Source organism: Numida meleagris, chromosome 2, assembly GCF_002078875.1.
Source record: "Numida meleagris isolate 19003 breed g44 Domestic line chromosome 2, NumMel1.0, whole genome shotgun sequence".
Lineage (NCBI taxonomy): Eukaryota > Metazoa > Chordata > Aves > Galliformes > Numididae > Numida > Numida meleagris.
In genome coordinates this window covers 69174975-69197403 of record NC_034410.1, presented here as the reverse complement: position 1 = coordinate 69197403, position 22429 = coordinate 69174975, and the positions used below count along the sequence as shown (strand labels likewise).

The following is a 22429-nucleotide window of genomic DNA, read 5'->3' as shown; positions in this document are numbered from 1 at the left end:
ATTGCAAGGCAGACGGAATTTATTTATAATCAAATTTTCAAAATCATTTATCTTTTTTCTGTGCTACATTCCCATTACAAAGTACTCTCCATATTGTTCTTGCACAGCACATTTCAACTACTGATCCATTATAAGATGCATCCGAAAATTAAGTTTTGCACGATATGCAGTTTTATATTGTTCAGAAAGATTGAACAGTTTTTTGTGATTAACAAATTACGTGCATAAGTAGTGTTTTTATAAATACTAATTTATTTAATAAAAATACAAAAATATAAATATACATATATAAAAATATCATGATGAATCAACACACAGACATTCTTTAACTCAATAAATATGGCAGTAATATTATTATTATTTAAGTATACTATAGAGATTATGTTACAGTGTGGGTTCACAATGTCCCAGCTAGTAGGAAATGTAAAGCAAAGTAATTAAAAAAAAAAATCCACCTCATTATTAAAGGCACAAAAAGCCTTTTATTGTGTTTTCATTGTAAATGAAAACCTTTCATCAGAGATTTCTAGGCAGAGAGGGTGAAATATAGATTTTTTTAATCTAAATCATTTGTAATCATTTATGTTGATTTATTGATTAAGCAAATCCTTACTAAGACAACGTCTATTTTTTGTAAAAAAAAAAAATTCCCAAGTAAGAGAGAGTAGGCCACTTTATCTAGTAACATAGACATGAATTCCACTAACACTGACCAGGTCACAGATTACTTCCTCAGTCTCTGTCACTTTCCTCTCCACCATACATATCTGCTAATTTTTTAAATCGAGGTCCCCAGTCACTGAGGTAATCATAGTCTTGGTTGCCATCCGTGGCGAGCGATTCCAGGCTGCTGAGTGAATTTGCTATGGAATCATTTCCTTCATAAGCATACGTTGCTAGTGAATCATAAGGAGGGGCAGCTGGGTCTGAATCATTTTCCTTTAGCCTTCGATGAATAAAATCTTGAACATCAATGTTTTCCCAAAGTGGTGCAGTCCGTCTTATCTGAAATATAGTTTCTGGTAAGACATCTCTTCTCATCTTACTTTCCTCCCTTGCTTCTGGATTTCTCAATGTGCCAATGTCAAAAGCTTGGGTGTCTTCTTCCCCACCCCCTTCATCATTGTATGTCACAATATTGTCTCGAACATCATCCTTCGAGATGATCAAGGGTTCTTTCTTCCTCTGTCTCTTGAGGGCTGCAAACAAGACAACTAACACTGAAAAGAAACAAAAGACGAAGAAATGGAGAGTTATAAATGAAATAAATGTGCAAATATTTTCATTTCCTGTTGTTCTTGAAATGTTTTAAGATTGCCAAAGGATTTTTAGTAGGGAAATAGGTACAAAAGCTGAAGTTGATGTTAATAAGGAAAAATATTAGCACTTGTGTAACAACCAGATATATACTTTCTTTTAAACCTACGGGAGCAATGGTTAACATATTACATATTCCATGTAGATATACATGTTACTATTAAGCTGAAGTTGAAAAGTGGAGAATGTCTTAAAACATATAATCCTACTAGCATTTGACTTAAATTTTTCTTTTGTGAAGTATTGCCTTCCCGGCAGTCACTAAGGGTAATTTTATCAAAAGTAGTTGACTCTCCCAAGCAAAAATAATTCTCTCTCTTGAAAGCTAGTGATTTAGATATTCCTAAGTGCCTCATTCACTACTGAAAGCAGGATCTGCAAGTTCTTCTAAAAATAAGAACCTGAGAATCTTCAGCTATCAATATTATTGACCAAACTGTTTTTGGCTTCACTGGCTGCAGGAATTGAAATCTGATCTCTGTTACTGTTTCTTCAAAGGCATGATTCTGGTAGTTAAAGAAATTGTAGTTGAATATGTCTTCCTTTTGGAGAGGTAAGAATTGGCACTAAGCTGAGCCTCTAGTGAGGGAGATAAGAAACTAAATGTAAGCTTTGCAAATACATTCTGCTGGTTAAATGCTATTGATTTCAGTAGGAATTCAATACTTAAATGCATTTAAAAATCTGACCCTTGCTCCAGCATCTGAAGTAAATAGGAAAGGCCAACTAGATCATGTCAGGGAGGCATAACAGTGGATGCCAAACCACACTTAAAGGCATTAGAGCAGTGTGTTAAACCTTCAGAGCAAAGTTTTTTACTCTAAATGACTTGAGTGATGGTGAATAAAAAGAATGGATATACTGAGGTCAGAGAGGAGAACAAAGATCTTCTGCATGTCATGGTACAGTGCTGTGAAGGTAAAGGATGTTCTGTTTGTGATTTTGTGGATGTACAGGAGCAACCTTTTTCAAGTTTCTTCTAGTACTAGACAAGGAGTAGTCTACTCATAAATTTAGTAACTTCATGTAAAAGAGTAGGGGCAGCTGTGAGGGCAGATTGCTAAAAAATAATTATGAAAAAGTGTATCACATCTGGGTACTTAATGTTTCTCCTGTGCTAGGCACAGTCATACCACTCTACTGTCTTAACACATTTCTTGGTGAACAGTATTTAAATAAAGTGATAAGAACTACATCAGCTGTAAGCTAAGAATTTTGTTTAGCTGCATTCCAGCCTTATACTGCTTTGGCTTCAGCTATGTCTGTAGTGTTAAGAAGAGCAGGGTCTCTGATCCTGGGTCCACAAGAATTCAATCGGGACACACTTGTTTTACACAGCACGGGTCCCTGAGACTGTTCTGTCTCGTGTGGTGTTGCTACGGTCCTAAGGAACAAAGATGATCTTGATTTTTGTTTTTAGTTCAATGTTTCTGTACTAACGCACTGCAACCCATCAGAGTGGTGTTTTCATAGTGAGAGTATGTGTTTTTTGGTATATATTTCAAGCTCTGTGTTATCACATAAGAGAGGGCTTTGAAGCTGCAGAGCCCATAGAGATGGTGTTAAGAACTGTGCAAGCTGGAGAGCCAGATGTGACAGAGCTTGAACCATGACTGCTTGCTGGGAGTTGCACTCTGCAAGTTCTGCTGCTCAGACTAGACTTGTGCAATGTCCTGAGGAAGCAAATTTTGTTCAGGCTGAAAACAGGAAAGCAGTGATGCTCAGACATGAGCATTAGGAGTAATTGACTTGTCAGAGCTCAAGCACTCTCCCTTCCCAGATATAGATCCCAAATATCTACTTCTGCTCTCCTAACAGCCTCTGTACTCATCCGAACATTTACTGGAGGTAGCCTGAATCCACTTGATCTTGCTAGTAATCCAAATACTGATAAAATTATATAGCCTGACATCTGTAAACTTCTCACTCCCCCCTTGGCAACCTGTATTGGCTGAGATGGGTGGGAAGCAGATGAGATCTAACACAGAGGTTGACTGGAAAGTGGAGACAATGGCTCTTTTAAGGAGGCACTTCTCTGGCTGGCAAAACTCACAAGTTACCATTTCTCAGCTCTTAAAAACATGTTATGAGCTACCATTTATTCTAGTTCCTTCCCATATCCCCTAGTTTTTCAAAAGCTGCTGCTCTCCAGCTACTCATGTAACTTCTGTGCTCAAACTTTATTTAATCAGCTGTACTCACTACCACTTGCAAGCAATTGAACATTTCTCTTCTATGCTTTTGAGCTAAATATTTCCTGAGTATAAAAATTACAAATCATTCATGATTAAATAGCTGGTATAATTGATATTTTTCTAATCATGGAGAAACATATCACTCAGCTTCAGGAAGATGACTTTCAGAGTCCTGGATTTAAATGATGATCTGTTTATAATGTAAAATATTGCTCAGATGTGCATAGAATCTAAAACTGAATCTAGATTTTTAAATTTATTTCACCTAAATAACACTGATAGTCTCATTGTTTCTTTTTTGTTCATTCTTATGGATTGTAATGATGAATTACAGCCTACATTAGCTCCTTTTTCCCCTCCCACATCCTCTTCCATCCTAGAAAAGGTTCCTTACAAAAGAATAAAACATTGCATTAGTTATGAAATAATGCTCTGCAGTGTCATATGAGTAAGGGGTTGAAGAATAGCAGGGGTCTAGAAGTAACCAACCCTTGCCTTGTCAGTCATATATCTCCCCACAGGTACATACCCAGCAGGATGATGATGCAGAGGAGAATGGCAATCAGTGCTCCTGTGCTGAGGCCTGCAGGGAGGAGCAGGGCCTCTGTGTTGCAGGACTGCATGTTCCCTCGGCTGTCACAGGCACAGACTTGGATGGTCAGTGTGCCAGTGCTGCTCTGAACAGGGTAGTCGTTGTCAAATATTATGATTGGCAGGAGATAGGTACTTGTCTTACTTCGGCTGTATCCATTTCTTCTAGTCATAATTCCTGCTGTGTTGTCTAGAATGGAAAAGCAGAATAAATGTTTGTTACAGGATGAACACAGGATGGTATTGGGGTGGGGGTGATGGGGAAACTGGCTCTGATCATCAGTTACCTTTGTTGTCTATAATGGAGAAGTTTGGATGAACAGCAAATTCTGGCACCAACTCAAAGAAAAATTTGTGTCCTCGAGGAGGTTCATCTTTGTCAACTGCACTCACAGTCTGTATCAGCTATAAAGAAAACAGTATTTCATGCTTTTTTCTTTCTTAATAGATTGTGTTGGTTTTAAATAAACTCTCTGCTTCTCATGTCCAGTGTAAATCTGATGAATCTCTATAAGTAAGCACAAACTGATGTCCTAAGCCAAATGTTCCCTACATAAGCCCAGGAGAGATTCCAATTAACAAGTTGTTGCTTTGTTGTTTAAACATATAACAGAGAATGAAAAAGGGACAAGTCTTCACTGTGAGACTGCCATCTGCTTTGATTTGTACTCAGTGTCTTGCAGTTGTACAGAAACAATTGCCCTTCTGAATAAGCCATAAACCTCCTGTGGCCTCATACAGCAACGACACAGAGTAGTGCGTAAACCAATTGTTAAGTGGGTCTAATTCCCAGTCCACCTCATCTGCACCTGGTGATAAATTGGAGTACTGCACTGGCAGGATGCTCAGCTCTCCTGAGGTAATAAAGGGAGATACTTTACTCCTTCCTAAATTGAAATCTCTGGCTGTGAAGCTTTACAGCTGTAAACAAGGGCACTCAAGCCTTCTAGGGGCAGTGGGAACAGCCCCAGCATAGTGTCAGAGCAGAAAAGATTGAAAAAGAAGGGCCTCAACAGTGCTTCCAGGTTGCATAGGCTTCCCTGTTGCATAAAAATAAGTGCAATTATATGCACATGATTATATATAGGCACATGCACACTAGCAATTTGATTTTTTTTTTTCTATCTAGCTGCTGCTGGAGGCTAAGGAATACAGCTGCAGAACTGAGGAGGGAGAAGCTACCTAGGAACATCCATGGACAGAGCATGACTTGCAGCAGTTAGTATCACATGTGAGCAGCAGTAATGCAATGAGCCATTCAAGGGAGTGATGTGCCCCTTGCACTCTCCAGTGGGTACCATGCTGGAGAATGGCCTATACTCCACCCTGGATTTCAAAAGTACGTTTGAGTTCAGAAGATGTCGTCTGAAGATGACAAAGCTCATTGGTGTGAGAATGAGAGTAAGCTTCTTCTGAGGGTGCTGCAACTCAGTACAGCTGAGTTGCTGTAGCACGTAAACTTAGAGGCAGAGGGAGATCAGCAGTCCGACTTGTTTCTTTTAAAGCTGTGAGGGAGCCAATGCCTGCCTTGAGGTTTTCAAGTGTTTCCAGTGCATAGGGTGTCCTGAAATCCCACAGACATCAAAGCCACTTGTTATCAAAGTCTTACTTCATGGCTTGTTTTTCTGATATTTCCAGGAAGAGTACAGCATGAGCCCTTCAAGAAATGCAGTAATTGACAAGTAACACTGATATGATTTTTAAGCTTTGTGGCAATCAAGTAAGGGATAGCTTTTTTTCTTGCAGACTGCTACAAACATCACCTTGAGTGAGATTCAAGAGTGTAATGAAATTTGGGTCAGTATTTGCATTTCTCAGGGTGAAACACTACTGGACAAACATAATTACAGGGCCACTAAAAATATTAATGTGTGTTTCCTACTGTAATATTCAGAAACCAGAAACCTGCTGCTGCTGATACTGTTCTACACAATGAGTATTTGCCCATTTTTCTAGAAAACCTTAGGATACTTTAATTACATGTAATAATATTCAACTGTTATGTAACAAAAAAACAGAACAAATAACAACAGTAAAAACAATAGAGAAGGCCTGAGTTTGGCTAATTCTCTACCTAGGAGCTCCTTCTAAAGCAATTAAAAGAGATTTTTTAATTATTATTATTTTATTTCTATGTTCCTATGTACCCTCTCATCAGAAAGGGACTTGAAAGGGAATGCGCAAATATCAGCTCTGTACAAGAGGAAAAGGGTATGCTGAAGGTAGGATTATGCAGTTTGTATAAACATGATTAAAACAATGACTACATACTAAGGCGTCTTCACTTTTAAAGCATTTGATGATCATTGCACTTCACTTAAGGTTTTTTTCTGTGGTTTGTTTGTTTTTTTTAAATCAATTTCTCAAGATTAGCCAAATCTGTTTATGACAAAGTATCCTGCCTGCATCTCTGATTCTGTTGCCTGTTTCCAATGTATAGCCCGTTCCAATACTCTCTGCCACAGTATGCTTCTGAGGGGGGCCATATAGAGAATAAAACCAAGATATTGCTTTGCTTTAAATGAAAGTCGAATATTGTTATAAAAAAAACCACAGTTTTGATAGACGTAGAATACCAAAATGAAATTATTTTTTTTTCCTGAAATTTTTGCAAGTTTGAAAAAACAGAAAAAAAGTAAAAGTGCCAGAGATGAGTGAGAATTAAAATATGTGGTCATATTCATGCAATTATTTGATGAAAAACTCAAGGATAAAAAAATCCTGATATAATAGCTACCAGAAATTGCAGTTGAGTATCTTGGTTTTTTTTAAGATGTAATCAGTGGGATGTTTGTAGGATCTGGATTTTATTCCCTTCATGTGCAAATGACATGGAGGAGGACAATTATGCCAGACATAGAGAAACCTAATTACATTGAAAACTTATTGTTGAGGGTAAGGCTGAAGGAGAAAACAATAACAACAGCAGCAAAATTTTTTTAATCTGCTCAAACTATTGGCTGCATAAATTGAGGACCAGCTGTTTTTACATCAGGAAAGATGTGAGAACAGAAGAACAGTGAAAAAGGATGAATGCAGGTGATTTTCTTCAAATGAAGAAGGTGAAAGAAAATAAGAAATGTTATCTAATTAAAGTTTTTGTTTGCTTGCAATACAATTGTAAATAAAAGAGACTGGTGTTAGTGAAAATCTCTGCAGAAATGAAAAATATGAGCTTATTTTTATTGTGCATTGAATCAGTTATTCAAAAAAGAGTGAGCCCTTACTTCAGGGAATTCCCTTTTATTAAAACGAGTCAAACTTATCAGGCTTAGAGGAGAAAAGAAGCATTCTCATTTTGTTTTTTCTTCCATTGTTTCCAAGAGAATGGGCCTAATTTGGAAGTACAGCTTTATTGCCACTATTTTGATGTCCATGTGTGTGTGCACTTTGCTATACTTAAAGAAACAGACTCTATAGTGCATCTTTGTGGGTAAATTCTAGTTTTTAGGGATCATTTGCCTTTGAGGATACTAAAAATACAAACTTAGACACTGATAAATAATTTCTCTTTTATACTCAGGACAAAGTTATTCTAGTATCTTGACAATGTAAGATGAGTTGTGAATGATTAAATATTCTTACTGGAAGAATTTATTGGAGGATTATTTTCATGATGAGGCCAGAGAACCTGTTTAAAATATTTGGGCCCATTTCCCACTGGAACTGATTTTTAAAATATGACAATGGTTTGGTTAAAATACTGCTTCCATTTTTTTTTTTTAATTCTTTTCTCCAGAATACAATTTTTCAAAGGCCATGAGTCACTCAACATTCAAAACTGTGACTGTAGTTTTTCCTTCTGGCTATTTTACAGCTGTTTGCATTAAGCTTTGGGGAAAAAAAAAAAAAAGAAAAAAAAAAAAGAACAGGAATGAATAGATTGTCTCATAACAGATCCCACTGATGTGGTACATCCACAGATATAGACTGCTCTACAGTTTGATTCATGCTCATTCAAATACAGGAAGTGTGTAAAAGCTAGGTGGGAGCATTGTGAAATACTAAGGGTCCCTGAGCACTTCAGAGATGTTCCTTAAGCTGCATTTGTAGACAGAGAGCTGCACAAGCAAGAATATTGTGTCATGGACTCAGCCTTGGCACTGTCTTCAAAAGGAAAAGAAGAACCATTAAAGCAAACGTTAAGCTAACAGTGAATCTTCATCAATACAGATGTTATAACAAATAGCACCAGCAAGCCACATTTTAGGTGAGGTTTTCAGCCTGAGCTGGTTTGACACTTCACCCATACAAAGCAGAGTTGGCGCTTGGCTCCAGAGCATGCACTTCAACAATGCAGCAACACGCTTCAGGCTTCAGTTAAATGAAGAAACCTGAACAAGATGAGGTGAACAGATGAATATATATTCACATTAAAAATTTCTACCCATAAAACAAAATTTGAGACAATTTGAATGTCCACTATATAATCTGCTGGTAATTGTTTTTCAAACAGAAGCATACTAGTGATGACTGTCATGTTTTAAAATAAGTGTGTTTAAATCATTTTAAAATATTTTAATTTTTTTTTCAAGATTCCTTCTTTTAAAAATTACTTTAAGCAGGACAGTGAAAAATAATGTCACTTGCAGAAGAGTTTAAAGATGCTCTGCTGTTTTAGATATCACCTGTGTGAAATTCTACACTATTGATTTGTCATGTAGCAGGAAATTTGTACCTCCAGTGAATGAGAAGCAAGACCACTGAAGAAGGACATTGTTAGGAGAGAGACTTAACAGCAGGATCTGCTGAATTTTGTATTTTTCTTTTGTGGGATTGCAGACCTGCAGAGGAATAGGCCTTGAATCCAGTTGAAACATTTGTGCTTAAGTTCTTATTACATTACATTCTCAGATAAACCTGGATATTGTACAACATTGAAAAATTTCTCAAATGCAATTTTTCTACTTTTGGCTGCTTCTGAAATAAGATTTTAAAATATCACTAGACACTGGGAAAGGGACATTTTGTTCTTTGTTTTTATCTGACACTTTTTTTCTGAAGTGACTTAGGAGAGAACAGAACAAATCCTGTATCTTGGAGCACTGGCTTTGTCATTTCTTGAAATGTAGTAAACTTATTTTGTGCAGCAAATATTTCACTGGTGTTTGACCTCACCAATATATCTACAATAAACTATGAAAAATACATAAGAGAGACTATGCTTTTGACAGATCAGAAAATAATAGTTCATACACACTGTGGTGAAATGATGGGAGAGTAACTTTGCGTCTCTCTTGTCCTTTCTTTTTCTTGCCCCTTTTTCTGCCAATGTGATCTGGTAGGGACAATCAAACTAATTTTGAATACGTTGCTAACACAGCACAGTGGTAAGTGGTTGGGTTCAAGAACTTGCAGAAGATTTGGAAGAAGATACATTTCTCCAGGAGTAAAGTAATATTGTTCAAATACCCCCAAAGGAATTATTTCAAAAACAGTGAAGTCAAAGCAGATGTCCAGCTTGTCAATGCGGTGCTTGAGCAATCTCAAGTGTTCAGGTAGTGTTCTAGCTTGTGCACTACTACTGTGCTGGCTACAGAGAGCAGAGTCAGACACACATGGGTTAGATTGAATAGACTTTTGAACCTGGTGATTTATGCCTTCAGAAATGTTCTAAAATACCCACCACTTAATGAAGCTTCATGTTTGGTAAAGCAAAACTGTACTCCTTGGCTCTGGGCCATGCATATGCTTCCATCTTTAAAGCATGACAGAATTCTTAACAGAAGTTGAGAAGATCTTCATTAAACTCCTATTCTTATTTTAAAAGTGAGACAAACAGGGAATTTGGGTCTCTCACTAAATCAAGCCAATAGGTTTCTACCTGGAGAAGAGAGGTACAACGTACAACTAGTTGTGACTGATAATTAGCAACAAGACGTTAAAAATGAGATGTCTGCTCCATCTTGAAAAGGAAAGAGTTAATGGAGAGTAATGAAATGAAAAATCTGCCAGCTTTGCAAGAGAGAAAACAAATTATTTCTCTGTTCTGATGCTTGAGAGCCCCTGAATGGCAGGAAAGAATATAGCATCAATGCAAAAAAAAAAGCAATCCAGGTTGTTCTCTTCAATATTATTGGTAGATTTTGAAATTAGCTGAATTGTTGTCACTAACTTGTTCAGTTTATTCAACCTCCTTTTCAAGTAAATCTTCCTGGTTTCCATGGAGAGGATTCATCCTCTAATCCAGCTACAAAGACACAATTAATTCCTGTGACAAGGGCATGAGAGAACTTGTACCAGAGCCTTCCCTACAGCAGTCCCTGGGGCTCCAGAACACCATCAGAGGATTAGGGATTTTTAAATTCTGCAAGGGGAAGGCTGCATCATGCTCTTCTATAGCTTATGCATTAGCCAGTGGGGCAGATCTATTCCAGCCTTATGAATGCTACTGTTTATGTATTGATATTGATAGTGATTTATGTCACTAGAGATATCTAGTGACAATATTTCTTCCTAATCATACCACTGTTATCTGGAGACAAAACAGTGGCAGAGGAGGAGACACTGTAAGATTTTCTTTCTGAAAGCACAACAAATGGAGTCCCTAATATCTGCTGATGTAGAGAATGAGTAATGTCACTAGACAGCAGAGAGCAATATATGATCATTCTGACTGCTTCACTATGCGACTGAGATTTAGAGAGCACTGTGATTAATAGTTGGGCGCAATTAAAAAAATAATAATCTTTTAGAAATTAACTAAATATATTTATCTTCTCAATCTGTCTCTTCTGTTTTGGGCACCAGATGTAAAAGCACTGCTGTGATGTGTGAAGAAGTGATAATGATCCTAGTAAGACAACATTTTTAGGTGATATTTAAAATAAAGTGAAGTAGTACTAATTGAATGAAACGTGGTTTGATATCTATATCATACTTATATGGAACTGCTAAACATGAGCAATATAGGCTATCTGGATTCTAGCATCTATAGCCAAAACATTCCAGTTTGCATCTCTATATTCATTGCTATTTTTAGGTCCCAAAGTAAAAGCATTCTCATTTATTAAAGGTTCTTTTTTTTTCTGAATCACTTTCAAATACATGTAAATGTCCAGGTGTGAATTCAGATGCTTGCATGAGGAAACTAACTTAAAAAAACAGAAGAAAGGTCTAGGTCTCTCATTCTTCTGTGTCTGCATTTGATGTGTGCTGTCTTTCTAGTATTTGCAGATTTTTCCAATTAAGGAAAATAATACCTGGAATTAAATTGATACAGTAGATGGATGGGAGGTCTAAACAATAAGACACATAATTAATGGGCATTCTCATTTTCTCATGGCTATTTTTAGAAAAGCATAGAATTCACCAGAAAGGTAAATGCAGTTTTACACATTATTGGATATTTCATCAAGTATGCTGGACTATTTGGTGAAACGAAAACTGGCAAGAGTTATGACTGGATTGAACTTCGTTCACATGTATGACAAAACCAGAGTTTGCTATCTGATAATATTCCAAATGATTAAATTCACTGAAATAGTAATTACTAAGCTTTTTGTGTTATTCAGTTAAAGTGTATGACCCACTTTGCTATCAGTCATTATACTAAGATTTTAAGATTTCTTTGTCTCAATTTTATCTTGTGTAAAGAGATTTTGTTGCACAGAAAGAATTTAGGTCATATGCCAGTCGTTCAATTCAATGACTATAATTATTCTGAATGTATTCAATCTGGAAAAAAAAAAAACAGGTTGTAAATCATAAAACACAACTGTGAGGGTTCAAAAACCAGAAGTTGAGGGAAAAGCTTTGCTCATTCTATAAGTATTGAACTATACGCTAATGTAACAATTTATGTTGTTGACTAAGATAATATGTCCTAAGCCTCAGTTGTTTTGAAAGGTGTACCTTGCTCATTTTTCTGATATTATAATTTCCTCCACTGTTTTAATTAAATTAATCACTGCCTTTGATATGTATACTTATCTATGTACATCATTTGTATCAAAAATAGAATCATAGAATCATAGAATGGTTTGGTTTGGAAGGGACCTTTAGGATCTTCTAGTTCCAACTGCTCTGCTGTAGTCAGGGACACCTCCCAGTAGACCAGGTTGCTCAAAGCACCATCCAGCCTGGCCATGAATGCTGCCAGGGAGGGGATATGCTTCCAGTGAGGAGGCAAACATAGTACAGCTTTCTTGAAAAATAATTAAAATAATGGTCAAGCCAATTGATTTCACTCACACTATCCTCTGTATTTATAACCCATTTAACTAAGTTCCAATATTAGGTGCAGTGCATGACAGATTAGTAGACTGAATGCAAGTTCTATCAATTCACACTCCTTTTTCTCTCTCTGTTTTCAATTTTTTTTCTTAAAAAAATCTTTGTTTTCATGTCTTAAACCTATCATAAAACACCATTTGCACTGCATCTGGTAAACTGCATATTCTTGCCTTTTCTAGGATTCTGCAAGAGCTAAGATTCCAGACCAATCTCAGGTACCATTTATGCTATTTTCAGTGCAGCCACCATGGCATTGGTAAATACAAATAACACTGGACAGAGAACAAAGTTAAAAATGTCTTCTGATGTATATCCATATCGCTTGGTCCTGTAAAGTCTTTGAGTTTTGTGTAGTCAGTATGCTCAAAAGACAGAAAGATCTAGAATTCTGTCCTGGCCTCTCTACTGCTACAGCAGAAACAGAGAGAGAGGAAATAAGTCAGAATTCAAGCATGGACTTAAGTACATGCTAGAGAGACAATTTCAGGCTATACAATCTGATGCTGTATCCACTTATTTGATAAGTACTTTCAGAATAAAAAAATAACAAAACATTTATCTATCTTCACAAGATTTAAAACTGAAATGCTACTGATGTTATCATAAACAGATACTGTTTCTTATTTTCTTTCACAAATCTTCTAATCCTTTTAGATAATTACAGAATTGCTCAAATAATTTAAAAAGGGATATACCTGAGTTTTGTTCAAATTCAGCTCATTTCTGAATTTAATTAAACTTCCAAATAAAACAGTTACATTAGCTTTATTCATGTATTTATTTATTTAAATGTTTTTTTTTTTAATTCTACATCTCCACTACTGGAGCAAAATAAAATATTTCCCTGTGTTTATGTACTTGAAGGTGTGGCTATGTCAACTAAGGCTTTGAAAAACTTCCCAAAGGAAATGGAGTTATGAGAGAATACAAAGATTTTTGTAACATTATGTATAAGTAGATCTGAAAAATATTTTCTGATATTAAGGATGAAAAAAGCACCCCAAACATATATTTCTTTATACTATATGATATTCTAACATAAAATTCTTCATCTTTATCTCTTAAAATCTTTTTGTAAACAAATGGCAGCTACTGTAGTAGGCAGGGAATAAAGAGGTGGTTGGTTTGATTTGCAATTGTTGAAATGTAGACATGCTGAAGTCTCTATTATGGTACTCCGTAATAGTTTCACTAAAATTCTCACGTAACATAAATATTCATTTACCTGTCCTGCTTTTGCATTTTCACAGACAAATGTTTCATAGTATTTGGCAAATTCTGGTGCATGATCATTTATGTCTAAAATCCGGATGAAGACAGGTATCTGGCTACTTTGTTTTGGATTATCTGAAACAAGAAAATGATTACAATGTGCTAAGTTTTACACAACACACAGTTTGTGAAAAGACCTGGAATAATCTTTTTTTTTTTTTTCCCCAATAGACAATGGAAATTCTCACTTACCTTGATAACGTGAAAACAACTATCCTTAACTTTTTACTCTTGTATTTTCCATATGATTAAAAGCCATATCTGCATTTGAAAATTTTTTCTTCTATTATACTACTTGAATTTTGAAATAATACAAAGTCTACTAAAAAGATTTGCATTAAGAATAGGCCACCAAGTTGTTACTAATGTTTGACCTGTATTCCATACATCAGTGCAGTAAATGATTCAAGAGCTGTTTCCTGAGGCAGAGCTGTCAAGAACATTTAGAGTCAACTAAAGAAGAAGAAAAAATTGTTGTCCCTTCTCAAAAAGTAAAATCACAAACTGAATCTGTGCAGGTACTAAAGTCTGTTAGTATTAGCGAGTCTGACCTTTGGTGTCAAGCTATAGTTGGAGATGACTCATGCACTACATTTATTGAAAATGGAGACAATATTTGATCAAGCAATGGAGTGTTGTGTGAGGAAAAGGTAACAATCTTTCTAAAAATTAGAAATTAGAAAAATTCACTCTGATGCCTGTTATTGGTTGGCTGAGATGCATTGCTTCTACAGTAAATGATTTACTGGGAATTCTCGTGAAACCAGTTTTGTTGAGTCTGAGAATTACAGATTATCTTTTCACAAAAGGACAAAGATAATCCTTAAGTAGATATAGATGCACATGTAAAGATACTCTGTGTATTGATAACATTTGAGGAAGGGCAAGCCTACATCATAAATACTGTAGTATTCCAGTCTTTCTCAGATCCAGAGTTCTTCTTAGGTAAATTACTCCAACTTACTGATTTCAGTTGCTATGACAGTGATGTTGTGCCAGGGAGTTTCTTCCCGGTCAAGTGTCTTTGAGATGAATAAGGATCCATTTCCTGAATAGATGTTGAATATTCTATCCAGGTCAGTGTGTCGATCCACAGAATATCTGTGAATATATGTTACAACTGAGCTTCATTGTTTCTTGATACAGTTTCCAGTTTAGTTTACAGCTATAAATAAAACCTATAAATATTTTGTGAGCTTAATTGTGGTTAATCAAACCCTAATCTTAATGGGTAGTCCTAAGCTTTTCTGTAGCTATCAGGGGAATGCAGTATGTTACAAATACAGATAAACTTTTTTTTTTCTTCTTTTTTTTTTTTTTTTCTTTTAAGACTGAGTGGAATGAAGGACAAATTAGTTATGTGGGCTGTCTATTAGATTGTTAATCAAAATTATGTTTGCACTTACAAAGTGAATTATGAAATAAAACTAAAAATGAGCATTCTTAGATAATATTTTGCAATGTAATTCTTGGAGAATTCAGCCACCAAAGGACATACATTTCAGATGTAATTATCACTTTATAACTGCTTGCTATCACAAGCTCCCATAGATGTTTCTCTGTTCAGTGGCTCCTATAAACTTAATTACACAAGTGCACCACAGTTATATTGCACTCTCATCATGCTTTGTGTGAGATTTAACCAATTTTTAAAGCATTTAATGATGTGTAATGACTTACTTTATTGTATTCTTTGCTATATCTGGATCTTGGGCTACAACCTGCCCAATAATGCTTCCTTCCTTGGCATCTTCATCAACTTCTATTAAATATGAGGATCTGCTGAACACTGGAGGTTCATCTATGTCTTCTACAGAAATTTTGACTAAAGCCGTGTCTTTGAATGGCCCCAACTGAAGAAAACGAGGATCCAGATGAGTGTTTGTTGCCTCCACTCTTAAGGTGTATAATATCTTCTTTTCAAAATCCAGCTGCTAGGGAGCAAATAATATTAATAAAGAAAAATTTTGTCACTTTACAAGAAATGTGAGTCAACTTTACAATGATAGATTAAATGTTTAAGCATCTTTCAGAGAACAAAAATCTCAAAATTTTAATGCATCTTGGATAAGATGGCATTTTCCAAGTATAAGAAAAAGTGGGGCTTAAATGGGGCAACAAGACTGCTATGATCCCTCTGCCTACTACTTGTTCAGATTCAGAGGCCCAGGAGGATTTATCTATACAAAAATAGAAAGAGAGAAAGAAACAGGCAAGATGGACTCCTTCCACAAGTAGGAGGTGCAATGTCCTTATTTTTCTCATCCTTATGGAGCAAAAACTCTTATCCCAGCTCTGTCAGTCTCTCTTCCCTATTTCCACTCTCCTCTCTCCTCCCATACTATCACCTACCCTTGCCTATTCTGCATCATGAGTAACCCTGATTCAACATGTTCTTAGCCTCCATATTCCACACTGAAAAGAAAAATTGTAAGATCTGATTTCCTGTCTATGTGATATCTGTATTACACAGAACTATGTATGAATATTTGTATGTATACGTATATATACATGGATATGCACAAAAATGTACACACAGAAATGAACATATATACAGTTTCCATAAGTATATTTATATTACATATACATATATCAGTTTACTGTTACTGATGAGTTAAGAACAGAACTGAAAACAATGTTCATAATTCAACAGCCTGAACCATAAAAAGCAACAAACAAATCTGTCAGAGATGGCATTTTGAGTTAAATTTCTTTGCTCTTAAGGCCTCAATTTGCATGATATATAACAACTTAAGTTTCACCAAGGCTGGACTTAAACCAAAACAGATTTAAAGTTCTGGATGTACTGGATTTTCAAACAGGTTACAGAGTGACAGGCTGTAGATGTAGGATCATCAAACTGCAGATGAGCCTCCAACCTTTGTGAGTACTACTGCACCATTCAGCTGACAAACCCCACTGTGAACTGAACCCCTCCAGGTTCTCACAGCCCTAATTCGAAAGTACTGTGTGAGAGTATATGTATTGAGCAGACAGCTGCCACTGAAATATTGCTTTATGTGAAGTGACGTGCCAGTAAATTTCCCTTGAGACTTGAAAATAACAGATATCTGCTGAAGAAAGAGAAGAACAAAACTAATAGAACAACTCCTTGGCAGCTTTGACCCCTTGCGAGATCTACCCTCCCTTCCTCTGGAAAAATAACCACAACACCTGAAAAGCTAAGTACTTATAAAAGAAAAGGAGAAAAAATAAACCTTTTTGACAGTTATAATCCCTTCCTGTGTATCCTTGTCAGTGACGATATCAAACATGTCTGATCCATCCCCATTGGAGATGCTATACTCAATCTCTGCATTTTCACCCAGATCAGGGTCATTGGCTTTAATTCTGCCAAGAGGAGTCCCAGGTGGTGCAGATTCAGGAGAGCTGAACTGGTAGGTGCCTGGAACAGTGAAATCAAACTTTTTATTTTAAGATACTTTGTTCTTCTGAATAATAAACATCTTCAATTTCACCTGGATTTTTAAAAATAACACGAAGAAAAATGTCATTAGTCATTATACTAAACTTTTACTAAACAGGGCTTGGAGTTGACTGACAAACTGTCACAAAAATTTCAAGTGATTCCTCAAATCCATTTAGTACTGTGTTTTTAATGTTTTTAATACTGGAACAGAGAAGCTCAATAATACGGCAGTGATTCTTACGTTGATTCGTTAACTATTTTTTCCTCAGTTCTCCAGAAATGTTACCAGATATATTCATAAGTAGCAGAAGATTTTGTTTTGTTTCCTCGAGGCACAAGAGTTGTAGAAAGCAGGGGACTAAAATAGAACAGGCTATATTTTTCCTCTTCTGATATTTTGAAATTTATACCCATTTTAGGTGTTTTATCTAAAACAATTCATTTATCCATTATTGGTAATACATAATAAAGAGTCATAGTAGAGAGAATTTGGATACATGTTCATGTTTATTGCTATAGTTAATTAAAATGCAGATACTTTCAGATTTTATTTAATTTACTCTGCACATACTTTTTGTGCTCTTTCAATGGTTGGCGTCATTTAATGTTTTTATAATCAGGTTTTGCTAGAAAGAATTCTGATTACATAGACATTTTAATCTCGCCTATGTATATGAAATGCGAATGTATATGTATTTTCTGACAACATTCAACATAAAAATCTTACGATTAAGATATGCTGTTGCAGGAAAAGTATTAATCAGATGGTGACCAGTAAGAACTAGACAGTGAAGATTCTTCACCACTGGCAAGACATAAATGTTTCTAAATCAGTATTTTCTGCTATGTGCTTGAGAATATTTGAAATATATATGCATATACAGCATTTTCCATGCAACTTTCCAGAATCTGAAGTTTTTTGAGCTATTTTCTCATGTAAATAAATATCAATTTACTGTGTAAAATAATCACTTTGGAAATATAGTTTCTTACAGTTTCTTGACCTGACAAATTAACACTGGGCAAAATGCAAAAATATTGTTTGAAGGGTCTACAAGTTATATTAACCTAAAGTGCAGACAACTACATTTCTTATAACTAGGCTATTGCTTGTTTCCTGTATTTACATATGCTTTGCTTTCGTTTAAGACACTTTAGTCCTAAAGGTTTCTTTTATGCAAATGGGCCATAGAAAACATCTGAGTGCTGAAGGAATCTGTATCCCGAGATACACACTGAACAAAAGAATGTCTCTGGAAGTACCCTATATTTATATTGATGTGTACCAGAATGGAAGCTAATGCTTGATGCTAAATTTTATTTGTTGTTACAAATTTGCTATTGTAAGTGAAAGCTCAGCAGTAGACTCTTTGGCTGCAATCCACACAGACTAAAATAAATGTTATTCCCTTAAAGAAAGCTGAAAATGTGATGAAAGTTAGGATTCTTGGCAGCTAGCCATAAGTTTGAAGGCTTACTCTGATTCAAAGGTTTGTCATGTGAGCTGGGAATACTGTAAGAACAGATTTAATCATGCCACTTATGTCTCTTACAGAATCAATAACTCCCTTAGTTGTTTTTTGCACCTGAAAACATTCCTTATTTTTGTGGTGCTGCATAAGTGCTACATATTTTTGGCATGTGAGATGACTAGTTTGATTTAGAGTACAACTGAATTCCAGATATGTAAGATTTTCGTTATTGTGTCATATAAATTCATCATGTAAACTTGGCCTACGTTTTTCAAGTGTGAAGGACCAGTGCACATTACAGGAAATGGAAGAAAAAAGAAAATCAGTTTCTTCTTACTGTAATCCAAACATCCAGTACTTCACAGTGCTCTCTGCCATTTTTCATTATTTTTCCTACTCTAAGAAATCAGTCTTCAGTTCTTCAGCAACATGATATTAACTCCTCTTGCCTCCACTTGCCATTCACCTTCTGTTTTGGGTCACATTTGTACTTACTGTTGCCTCACATAAAAGAAAATGGAAAATAATTGCGTTTGGAAGGAGCAAACTTCCAGAACTGCGTTGTAATTTGAAGGTATGATCTTATTTATCTTTGAATAAATTAAAATCTTTAGATGTTTCTATATATTTGGTTTCCCTAGAAGTTTTGAAAACCACCCAACTGAGAAGAAAGAAAATAAAAGGGAAGGGTCATCATGAAAATGAAAATTGCTTCCCTGAAGAGAACCTATAGTAATTCATATATGGCCAATCTATGTTCTTCAGTGATATTCTATGTAGAAAGCTACATGGCATATTTTATGAAGCATCAAACTGTGTGAATTTCTCTACAGTTATGTATCAGAACCATGGCTATTCATAATTATCAGAACTTCTATAGACTTCAGCCTTCAGCTAATCTTTCAGGAGCATCATTAAGGAATGAAGGCTAAGGAGACTGAGAAGCTAACATTATTTTGTAGTTCTGTTCATCCTTTGTTTTATTGTTTTATATAATTTTTTTTTTGTTTAATTTTATTTATTTTTATTCGGCAACAAAGCTTAGAATGTGCTACATTGCACTCAAATTTAGGTTCTGGAATTCCTATTTGTCAAAGTATTGTGGGCTGCATCATGCTATAAAGGACTATCTTCTCCTAAAATCACACAGGAAGACTGGTTGAAAACTGTACTGTGAGTTTGCCATGTAAGTTATTCTCAGTAAGTAAACTCTGATTATGAATTCAAATTATTCTTTCTTTATAAGATTCACAGTACTTTTTGTCTCCTCTCTTTTTAAAACACAGCCAATTAGGAAGAATGGAAGCAAGCTTCAAGAATCCTCTCTCCCACTCTGCCTGAGTTTTCTAACATTTCAAAGTATCTGTTCTACGTTGACCTGCTTATACTGTTTCGAGAGTACTTAATGCCATAGCACTGAAGTACTTTTCAAGTTCCTGCAAGTCAGCGAGAGAGTTCAGCCTTGTTTGTTCATTCTTTGCTGAATTTGCAAAGAGAGCCATTCAGGTCTCTAATCAGTGCCAACAAGCAATTCAAATTTTATAGTGTGGACATTTTTCTAGCAGACACTGAACTGAGGCTGTACACTTATTATATCTGCAGACCTTCAAGCAGTTAGCGGACACTGATTGTAGCACCATGGAACTGGATTTAAACCGGTTGCCTAGGATGAAAGGATCTGTAGTATTTCATGAAGCTTTCTGTATTGTGCAGTTTTCTGTTGCCAAATTTATTGTACAGAGATATTTTTAAAAACTTCAGTTGTGTCAAATACAGACTAGATTATAAAAAGCAGTCTTTATCAAGAGTTAAATACAGATTATGAGTACCTGAAACAAATACTTAGACTTCCAGCAAAGCATATCTCCTGACCAGTTCTGTCTGTGAAGGGTGATATATAAGAAAATTTAGTCAACTACTTGGCTAAACATTTGGAACTAGAAGTACTTCTATAAACTTAATCCTAGATTTTGTGATGAAATTTCAGTAAAGGTTCTCAAAATCTATTACATCTATTTTATTCTATTATTTATATATCATATATCATATATCATATATCATATATCATATATCATATATCATATATAATATATCATATACCATATACCATATACCATATATCATATCATATATCATATTATGTATTATATATATTATATTATATATTATATCTATATTTATCTCTATATATTATCTATTATATCTATTATTATCTATATCTGTTATAATCTATTGTTACAGCTACCATTCCTGTGAGCAGAGTAAGCCGGGGAAGTAAGCTTGTAGTTGCAAAAAATATTTTGACATTTTAAAAAAATGACTCCCATTTGCCCTTATGATGCTGCAACATAAATGGATGCAACAGTGTCCAGTATTTATATTTAACAAATGAAAAGAAAGAGAGAAGAAAAAGAAAGATCACAGAAGGTGACATTGAAACAATTAATTTAGAGAGTTTCCTTGGAGAGCAACAGAACTCTTAGTGCTCCGTACTCTGAGGAAATCGAGGTGGATTGTCATTGACATCAGTCAGTGTGATGTTCACCGTGGTGGTCCCTGATAGTCCTCCCATCTGGCCTCCCATGTCTTTGGCCTGGATGACCACTTGATACTGTTCCCTGTTTTCTCTGCTCATGTCCGGTAGAGCAGTTTTGATTATGCCTTAGAGAAAAGAGAAAAAGGAGACACAGAATAGAAGGCACGCTTCAATCTCCGATTTTTCAAACTTATATAAGAAATATAACTGATATTTATATATACACTGTTTGTAATATTCTAAATTAATATTTCTTTCAATAGCAAAAATATGTTTGTGGAATAAATGAACTTTTTTTCAGCTGCTGTCCTCAGCTATTATTTTAATGCACCATGAAATTTCCAGCTCTGTAGAGGTTTTGACATTATAGCATAATTATGAACTCTGTCATGTCCTGGTTTCATTATTTCAAACTCTAATAGATCCACAGATTTTAAAAACCAGTGGGGGCAATGATAGTCAATCAGGGCTATAGCTAATAAAGAACTAGACAAGAGTATAAAGCTAGTGCTGGAAAATATTTTTACACTTTTAGGTGTTTATCTCATGAATTTAATAAATATAATTTAAATATCTTGAACCAAACCCTTACATAGCACACAAAAACTCAGGTGAGAAAATAAAAATCTCCTACTCTACATAAAGATCAAATATATCCTCTTGGGATCCAGAGCATAAAGGATCTTTCCATTAAATTAGATACACACATATTTTGGAATATAAGCAGAGCTTTTTTTTTTGTATTTAAAATATAGTGGTTTTGCAGGTCTGAAGTGATGATTATTTTCTCTGTTGAATTGGAAGAGTTTAAAAACAGTGTCTTTTTTTCTCTTGGTGGATTCAAATATCTGCCTTTTCTTTTTCAGAAGAAGGCACTCATTACCATTACATGTATTTTTTTCCATTTTTTTTTTAAGTCTACAGAGCTCCCACTCCCAGAAGGGTAGTGAAACAAAACAAAAACAAAAACCCAAAATTCTCTAGCGTAGCCGTTATGGCATTTATATCTGATTCAGGGCTACTGGGTTCTGACTACCATAACTCAAAATGTTAATGAGTGTAAAAGTAAAAGCAAATTGGGTAAAAATGAAGATAATCCCCAAATCAAAGTTGAGCTCTTAGATATTCCCCAGATTTTCTACCTTCTTCAACACCTGCCACCCTTGGTTAATGAACAATAATTTCCATTTTTCCTTGCTTCTGTATGGTTAAGTTAAGAAGACGTGGAGAAAAAGAAATAAACTTCAATCCACATTAAGAGTTATGTTCCCTTATTATCCTGTAGATATAATGACCATACTATATTGCAAAAAGTTATTGTTTCAGAAGTAAATTAGCCATAATCTGAGTATCGCCATTGGACTAGGAACTTCATGGACTC

The 22429-nt window shown here is 35.3% G+C and overlaps 1 protein-coding gene across 4 annotated transcripts in view; it reads right to left on the bottom strand.

Moving 5' to 3' along the window:
• CDH9 (cadherin 9) overlaps positions 270 to 22429 on the bottom strand; it is a 90478-nt gene continuing 68318 nt past the window's right edge. For 2 of the 4 annotated variants that reach the window (XM_021388460.1, XM_021388462.1), the window contains 8 exons: positions 21006 to 21173; positions 16829 to 17016; positions 15291 to 15544; positions 14575 to 14711; positions 13564 to 13685; positions 4391 to 4508; positions 4042 to 4293; positions 270 to 1220 (listed from right to left, as the gene is read on the bottom strand). In XM_021388460.1, the coding sequence (XP_021244135.1) occupies positions 733 to 1220; positions 4042 to 4293; positions 4391 to 4508; positions 13564 to 13685; positions 14575 to 14711; positions 15291 to 15544; positions 16829 to 17016; positions 21006 to 21173 (1727 nt within the window). In that variant the 3' untranslated portion in view covers positions 270 to 732. Of the gene's footprint in view, positions 1221 to 4041; positions 4294 to 4390; positions 4509 to 13563; positions 13686 to 14574; positions 14712 to 15290; positions 15545 to 16828; positions 17017 to 18849; positions 20323 to 21005; positions 21174 to 22429 lie in introns of those variants that run through there. The other 2 variants (XM_021388461.1, XM_021388463.1) reach the window with 2 other exon arrangements.